The sequence below is a fragment of the Gadus morhua genome, chromosome 23, assembly GCF_902167405.1.
Source record: "Gadus morhua chromosome 23, gadMor3.0, whole genome shotgun sequence".
Lineage (NCBI taxonomy): Eukaryota > Metazoa > Chordata > Actinopteri > Gadiformes > Gadidae > Gadus > Gadus morhua.
In genome coordinates, this window is record NC_044070.1 from 9,128,204 (window position 1) to 9,136,567 (window position 8,364).

General features: G+C 42.3%; 1 protein-coding gene across 3 annotated transcripts; it reads left to right on the forward strand.

Moving 5' to 3' along the window:
* Window positions 1-414: 414 nt before the first annotated feature.
* Window positions 415-6,604, forward strand: LOC115537551 (inositol monophosphatase 1). Of its 3 annotated transcripts, none has more exons than XM_030349544.1 (9): window positions 415-519; window positions 946-1,042; window positions 1,929-2,062; window positions 2,535-2,639; window positions 3,542-3,587; window positions 4,051-4,159; window positions 4,543-4,651; window positions 5,076-5,227; window positions 6,087-6,604. In XM_030349544.1, exons 2-9 carry the CDS (start codon window positions 980-982, stop codon window positions 6,209-6,211), a joined length of 843 nt encoding a protein of 280 aa, XP_030205404.1. In that variant the 5' UTR covers window positions 415-519; window positions 946-979; the 3' UTR covers window positions 6,212-6,604. The 3 variants fall into 3 exon arrangements, with proteins under 3 accessions (XP_030205404.1, XP_030205402.1, XP_030205403.1); XM_030349542.1 differs by having other exon boundaries at window positions 962-1,042; XM_030349543.1 differs by having other exon boundaries at window positions 965-1,042.
* The last annotated feature ends 1,760 nt before the right edge of the window (window positions 6,605-8,364 follow it).

Genomic DNA, 8,364 nt, shown 5'->3' on the forward strand with positions numbered 1-8,364 from the left:
GACTTGTTCCTTGGCTGTCGAAACCCTCTACTCGTCGAACCAAAGGGTTGGGGCGAGTATTATACAAAAAGGGGATATATGAATAACAAGAGAACAGACGCACTCTCAGCATTGATAAGGTATCTGGCCCTGGCTATGTCCCGGAGGACCAGGTCGGTTCAACCTTGTTGAAACATAACAATGGCAGAATACCCTGTATCAGTATGAGGGGCCCTTGGCCTTGCCTGTTCCTAGACTAGAAATGTGAACAAAAGAGAGACACTAAAATACACCAAAATTCTACAACAGTTTCCCTTAAAATATTATGTTCGTTTTGCGGTCACAGATTTTCTTATGTGTTTGACCAATGGCAGTTGAGGGCGACAACTGTCTTCTATGTGATTGGACAACATCAATAAGTCAAGCCCTAAAGAGGAGGGGCGTAGCGTGGAGCGCCTAGGAAGCTTCGCACATTTCAATATCTATGCGTAAATATTAACCGTAGTATCCGATACTACACCACTGTATTTTATATTGAAGGTAGGTCAGTTCAATGAATTTACAGGAATATCGTTAATCATGCAGTATCGCATCCATTTAACCAAATTCCAACTAGTGCAGCAGGAGCTAACGATACATCCTATGCTAACGTATGGAGTTTTATTTAGTCCAATTCTATCAACTCTGTCCAAAAGTGTCTTAAAGTGTTTTTCTAAGCATTGCTATTTAGTCATGCAGCGGAAGTATACCCAACCCGACTTGCAGCGAATTCAGATATAACACAACAATAATAAGCAGGTAGTAGGGATGCTGATTTCGCTCAGTTTAGATGTCCATTGGGCATCAAACCCTCCATCTGATAGATCCTTTCCTCTTCATTAGACTGCTTTACATTGCTGGTCAGTATGACAACACCAGCAATGCTGTTGTGTGTGTTTTCATAGCCGTAGGTGTCATTAAAAACAGTTCTTCCCGTGCACAGCAGACTTTGATCAACGACATGACGGACTCTTGGCAAGAATGTATGAACCACTGTGTGGACGTAACCAAACAGGCGGGGAAGGTGGGATATTAATCAAAATTATTATCATTATTGAGTAGATTGTGTGTGTGTGTGTGTGTGTGTGTGTGTGTGTGTGTGTGTGTGTGTGTGTGTGTGTGTGTGTGTGTGTGTGTGTGTGTGTGTGTGTGTGTGTGTGTGTGTGTGTACGCTTTTAAAACAACCTCAGGAAATAACCTTGCTCAGCCTGAATGTCCTGTCAAAATGCTTATTTGTATATATTACAGTAGATATAAGTAGGCTTGACAATGTTTAATATTAAGTCGAACTAGCGTCATTGTCTAGCAAACATGAATAGAATTTAGAATATAAAGATTTTTTTTCGTTACTGTACGTCCACACCAGAAGCGACTTGACGCTTTGGTCGCTCATAAAGTTTCGCTGAGAATATTTCTGTTCGCTTTGGTCGCTCAAGTCGCTCATGACGTACAATTCAAAAGTGCCTGCCGGTGTTCCCTGGGATCCACGCAAGCGAAGAGCGTCTACATTCTGATTGGCTTTCAGTGTTTTGCTGCTGAAACGCGTCATAGTAATTTGCATAAAGTTCAACAGTTTTCAACTTCTTTTGGACGCTCTGGTCGCTCATCTTTGGCCGCTGGTAGCGTTGGTCGCTTTGGTCGATCTTGCCCATAGAAAGTGAATGACTTCCGGCGATTTGGAAGCTCAATTCGCTTCTGGTGTGGACGTTCAGTTAGGCCTATATCTTTTGTATTTCTTTAACTTCTTGGGTCATGAGTTTTTTTTTCTTCTGTGGGCTTCTCTTTATTAACTGTCCTGTACTTTCTGCTGTGACACTGCATTCCTGTCGGGGTAATGGAAATGCAACCTAATCAAATCTTGTCCTACCAAGTAAAACAGTAAACCTATTGTCAGTGTTTGCGTCCAACAGATTGTCCGAGAGGCGCTCGAGAAGGACATTGCGGTCATGGAGAAGAGTTCTCCGACGGATCTGGTGACAGAGACGGACCAGAGAGTAGAGAAGCTCATTATATCCGCCATCAGGGAGAAGTACCCCACACACTGGTAGTGACCCTTCTTATTACGCAGCCTCGGGTGTCACGTCTGATTTTATGGTAGAAAAATAATGGTAGAAATGTTTTCCGTCCCCTAGGAGGGCCCTGAGCAGGGTCCAGTAGGCCCTTACAGATGTAAACATAGGTTCATTGCTGCTAATAACGGGGAGACAAACAATAGAAGTATGCCTCATCTTTTTCTTCATAAACGCCCCCTGGGCCAAACATTTGAAGTATGAATAATAATGCTGACGGATGATAGTGTCATATTAGCTAAGTGTATTTGAGCCGGGACGGATGCGGCTTTGGGGATACATAAGACTTAAAGTCAGGGGAAAAACTTCACTGTACAGAATAACATAGATACACTCTAACATCTGTGTCTTTCAAATTAAAATACATCAATCATGAATGCAACGGCATCATTACCAGATAACCGATAACATCTTACATAGGAATGTTCATGAGCATACTTTGAAAAGCTTCATAGGGGAGGAGTCTGTGGCTGCAGGTGCGCCCAGTGTTCTCTCCGACGGCCCCACCTGGATCATAGACCCCATCGACGGCACCACTAACTTTGTTCACAGGTAAGCTTGTAGAAGTCTCCTGGCTAGCCTGCAAAATATTGAAGAAGATTAAAATCAAGGTATTGTTTCTGCTTAATTCGTTCCAAATAGATCACAAAGTCAAGACTTAACGTTCAATAATTTATTCGCGAGCTCTCTCAGGACACCCAAACAACCAGTGCAGTCCTTCAGGGGTCCTCTGCTTAATTTCTCACAGTCAACAGTATATCAAAACACACAAGAGCGGGGCTATCAAAGCCCGTCCAATCGTTACCCGTCTCCACATAGACATATATAAGTAGATGCCGCATCTGCCTTTGGATCATACATCGACGTTACCGCCAAAGTAGAGAAAAAAAGGGGGGGGGGGAGATACCTGGGTGAGATTGGTTCTTACACCAGGTGGTCAGTGGATGATCGGATGGACTGCAAGATAAAAAATAAAGGCCATTAATGCTCCGCAAGAGCAGTAGGGGGTTAGAGACAGAGGTATTGCAGGGAGGAGGAAGGGGCCATGATGAAGGTGAATCCATATGAGCTGTTAGATCAACTCCTCAAGATCAAGGGGGTTAAGAGACTGAGGTCTTACAGAGAGGGAGCTGGGACTAGGATGATGGTGAATCCATGTGAGCAGTAGCTCATCTTTAGTTTGAATACATTTAAGTCAAGATCAAACTGCAAACGGGACACGTTTCGTCCCCAACACTCAGATATATCAACAACAAGAATGTTGTTGATAATGTTGTAACTAGTGTTCGAAAATTAAAGGCTTTTGCTCATTTTTATTTGTATCTCCGATCTCCCTGCCATGTTTAATTATCATAAAGCGGGTGACCTGAATTCCCTCCAGTCGCGGTCCTATGGGGCCAACTCCTCCAGGAGACTCTCTGAGTGCTTCTCTGTCGTTCTCTGATCGCCTTTAGGTTTCCCTTTGTGTCCGTATCCATCGGCTTCACCGTCAACAAAGAGGTTGGTTTATTCATCTGTCTATTCATCTGCTATTTAATCACTTAGCAGAGCCTGGGCTCGGTAGCAACGGCCAACTGTATATTATCCTTCCAGTTAGGGGTTGAAGAGTGTTGCTCAAGGACGCCTACGGCAGGAGGGTATCGGACAGTTGGGTTTGAACCCAGAACCATTTGACTGGGAGTCAAACACCTGGGTCGCTACTACCTTGCTGCTTTATTTATTTATTTTTATTTATTGATGTTGTTTATTAGCACTCCACTATACATTAATCATTTTATTATTATTGTCTCAAGTGTGTAGTAGGCTGTATGATTCCTGTTTTTTTCTTGTAGAAAGAAGCTATTTAATTGGCCTACAGTCCTAATCGTCATAAGAATAGCAGGGGCTTTTACTCTTTATGTTTGTCGTGAATCGTGACAGCCTAATAATGCAACCATACTATTGTATAATATGTGCCTCGAAGGTAGAGTTTGGGATCGTGTACAGCTGCATGGAGGACAAAATGTACACAGCGCGGCGAGGGAAGGGTGCCTTCTGTAACGGTCTCCCCATCAAGGTGTCCGGTCAAGAAGGTAACGTTCAGCACACACTGATGACAGCCGTCGGCTTTCTGGTTGCAATTTACACATTTGGCCACCAGATGGTGCTAGTGGCCAAACCATATGTAACACGACAATCGTTTGTACACTTGACTTTTATATAAGATTTATTTAAGACATGAAATTCATTATTTTTATTTCTAGAATTATTCTAATCATTACATCTATTTTTATGTATTAGTTAATTTATAAAAAAATCAAATTCCGTTTTTTATTGGAATCATTAATGTTTTTTTATGATTTCAATTTTTAATATAACAAGTAATGACCGATCAGGATTTATTGTCATTTACGTTTCTAATAATCTCAGCATTCTTTCATGATTGAACACTTTTCAACCATTAGTTGTCGTTCAGATATTACGAAGTCTCTGGTTCTGACTGAGATGGGTTTGAAGAAGGATCCGGAACACTTCAAAACTGTGATGGACAACATCCAGAAAATACTTAATGTCCCTGTGCATGGGTGAGACACACACACACACACACACACACACACACACACACACACACACACACACACACACACACACACACACACACACACACACACACACACACACACACACACACATGCCATCAAAATGTGTGTGGTGTCCCATAATCTCATCTGTTTTGTGATGTAAAATTATCTAATGTAATCTGTGATCTAATCCATCCTAATGTAATCTATGATCTAATCCACCCTAATGTAATATGTGATCTAATCCACCCTAATGTAATCTGTGATCTAATCCACCCTAATGTAATCTGTGATCTAATCCACCCTAATGTAATCTGTGATCTAATCCGCCCTCATGTAATCTTTGATCTAATCCCCCCTCATATAATCTGTGATCTAATCCACCCTCATGTAATCTGTGATGTACCCCCCCCCCTCCCCTGTACAGCGTGCGGTGCCCGGGCAGCGCGGCCGTCAACATGTGTCTGGTGGCGTGTGGCGCTGCCGACGCCTACTACCACCAGGGGATCTACTGCTGGGACATGGCCGGGGGGGCGGCGCTGGTCACTGAGGCCGGGGGGGTCATCGTGGACATCACAGGTTTGTGATTCTTTCATCCATTCATCACACGTTCACTCACTCATTCATCCGGTTACCCATTCAAGTATTCATCGTACTCATTTTTTCTCTCTCTCTCTCTCTCTCTCTCTCTCTCTCTCTCTCTCTCTCTCTCTCTCTCTCTCTCTCTCTCTCTCTCTCTCTCTCTCTCTCTCTCTCTCTCTCTCTCTCTCTCTCTCTCTCTCTCTCTCTCTCTCTCTCTCTCTCTCTCTCTCTCTCTCTCTCTGATTCAGTCACTCAATCATGTTTTTTCATTCATTCCTACAACGAGACTTTAGGCTACCAGAAAGGAGTGTATGTTTGTGGGTGTGTGTGTGTTGAACAAAACCCCAGCCCATGGTTAATATTAGTGATAAGTATTATAATACCCAGAACTACAACCACTTAATCTCCCTAGTGTAGCTGTGTCGTTAAGGATTAAAATGTGGATTCTAATTCTAAGCCCTGGGATCAAACCCACCCTCTCTGAGATATGGGTACCTATCCTAGTAAAGGTATGTTTCTAATACAATTACATTAGCCCTGGCTTCCATCCAATCCTGATTTGAGGTATGTAAACCAAGCCTAGTGTAGCTATGTTGCTAAAACACTATTCATATCACATTAGCTTTGGATTGGGAAGAAATGTGGTGAGGTATCCGGTCACTAGGCTAGTCTAACTTCATGTTGACAATAATTTATAACATGATAAATTATGCTAATGACAATAAGCTTTGGGTTCAAACCCAAATGCCGGAGTCATGTTTACACAAGGCTCGTTTATCTGTCCTGTTGTGTGGCCTCTCTTGAGAAACAACCAATGATCCACTTGCTGATCAATAACGCTTGATGTATTCCCCAGGAGGGCCGTTTGACCTGATGTCCCGCCGGCTGATCGTAGCCAGCAGCCCACGCGTGGCGCAGCGCATCGCTCAGGAGCTCACCGTGTTCCCATGTGGGCGGGACGACGCGCCATGCTCACACTAGGGCTGCACCACGATTCGCGTTGAAACTCGCGATCTCGATTCTTAACCATGCGATGTAATTATTATTTTTTCTTTTTTTTTTTAAACAAGCACGCCTACTTTCTCCCTCAACCAATCACAACGCAGTGTTACACCATGTGCTTCAGAGCAGCAGAAAACCAGGGGGAGTAAAGCCAGAGAGCCAGGGAGACACCAGCGTGTTACAATCAGACGGTGCGGGAGAAGTTTTGCAAGGAAGGACAAATATATTCAGTTTGAGATTCAAGCTGAAACATGATTGTCCTCTTTCTGTTTTCCAAGGTGGATGTTCTATCTCACGCACAATCATAGTTTTTGTTTCGTTTCCTTCTGTATCATGTCATTTGTGCAATAAAACTTTGTATTGGAAACAAATCATGAGAGAGTCATCAACTAAATTCTAAGCAAGAAAATCATGATTCTAATTTTATCATTGTGCAGTTCACTTTCATTGTGCATCTGGATTTTATTTTACACAATAAAAAACAGATGCACTTACACATGCATGATCGTAGACACAATCAAACACAGATGCACGCACACACATACACAATCAATATTTCAACTCACACAGGGGGGCAGAAACAAACACTAGCCCGGCCTTTCAATAGTTTCTACAGCTCTACCAACAGAGGGCGCTACAACCTCCCTTGGACGCTGACTGCTTAGCTCTGTACGCCCTGTCTTGTTACCCATATTTGGTATTTATTCATTCTGTACATTATACACAGGATGTCTATTATCGATTTTCCATTACGTGCCATTTCGAAATCTTCTGATTTTTGTGACAACCCAGTAAGGGAGTTCCCCCAGACGTCTATAAAGTGGACTGTGTCATCTGGTGAACTAATCTACTATACATCTAAGATTATAGGATTGTATGAGTAGCCTACTCATGTGGGGACCATGACTCATATGACGTCTGTTAATGTTGGTCATCAGGCGTGCCAACAGTGTTGTAAGACAGCAGTATTGAGGGACAGGGTTGAAACAATTTTCATGCCCCGGTACAGACCACTTTTTACTTTTAAGAATACTGGATAAATTACATGACAAATCAATTCTGTTTTAATTGGGCTACTTATATTTAAAAGGACTACAAAAAGTGAACAACTTAATAATTTCCCTTCAATATGAACATGTTAACATTGAACAGGAACAGGAGAAGTTAACAAAAAATCCTAATGTATTTAAATCAGGAGAGGCCCATAATTAGGAGTGACCCCCCCACATCACACACACACACACACACACACACACACACACACACACACACACACACACACACACACACACACACACACACACACACACACACACACACACACACACACACACACACAGATTCTGTCGGCAATCCTCTCCTAAAGGATCTGTATTGACTAGTTTAATAAAAAAGTGAAAGCCATGGTCCAAAGGCACCATCATTTTATGGAAAAAGATTCTCAGAGCAGCTATTCACTAAACAACTTTAAAGTTTTTTAATTTGTTTGATCAATTCTATCTATTTTATAATCCATTACATTAAGTTTATGCAGGGCCATTTTAAATTAGCTTTACTGATTTGACATGATTCATTAGTGTTATTTAGATTGGCCGGTTATTGAATCTACACTGTGAACATCTAACATCATACATCTATTACACATTTGATTGTGTGTAGGCTATGTGTTTTCTACTAAACTGCAATAACGAATTAATATATATACATCGTTTATATTTGTATCCTCTCTAACTGTGCTGTCCTGGCCTCCTCATGGCTAATGTCTGGCTCATCATCCTTCTCACCAGCTACAAAAGCATTAAGCAGCAGTAAGGAGCTTTGTTCTAAAACAACCTATAAGGCCTGAACACCTTTGCAATCACCATCAGCAAAGTGTGCACTGATGAATGCTTTCTAATAAGCAAACTGGCGTCTCATGGCAATATAGCCCATCAGGCAATGTTGGTCAGTCAACATTTTTCGCGTTGTGCTACCGCCTAAAACAGGGTGGTTAGCTAACACATCTTAAGATATACCCCAAACAATGGCAAGTTGTCGCATATTGCAACGGTGTAGGCTATACCAACTGGGTTATGACAGTGGTGGGGATTCTCGCAGGTGGTAGCATCCATCCATCTAGCTATCATCAAGAG

What these genes read in the sequence shown, in the direction of transcription:
- LOC115537551 (XM_030349544.1), top strand. Translation starts at nt 980, where the DNA reads ATGACGGACTCTTGGCAAGAATGTATGAACCACTGTGTGGACGTAACC. An exon ending in TAACCAAACAGGCGGGGAAG is followed by an intron (nt 1,043 to 1,928) that starts GTGGGATATTAA and finishes TGCGTCCAACAG; the next exon opens with ATTGTCCGAGAGGCGCTCGA. An exon ending in GAGAAGTACCCCACACACTG is followed by an intron (nt 2,063 to 2,534) that starts GTAGTGACCCTT and finishes TACTTTGAAAAG; the next exon opens with CTTCATAGGGGAGGAGTCTG.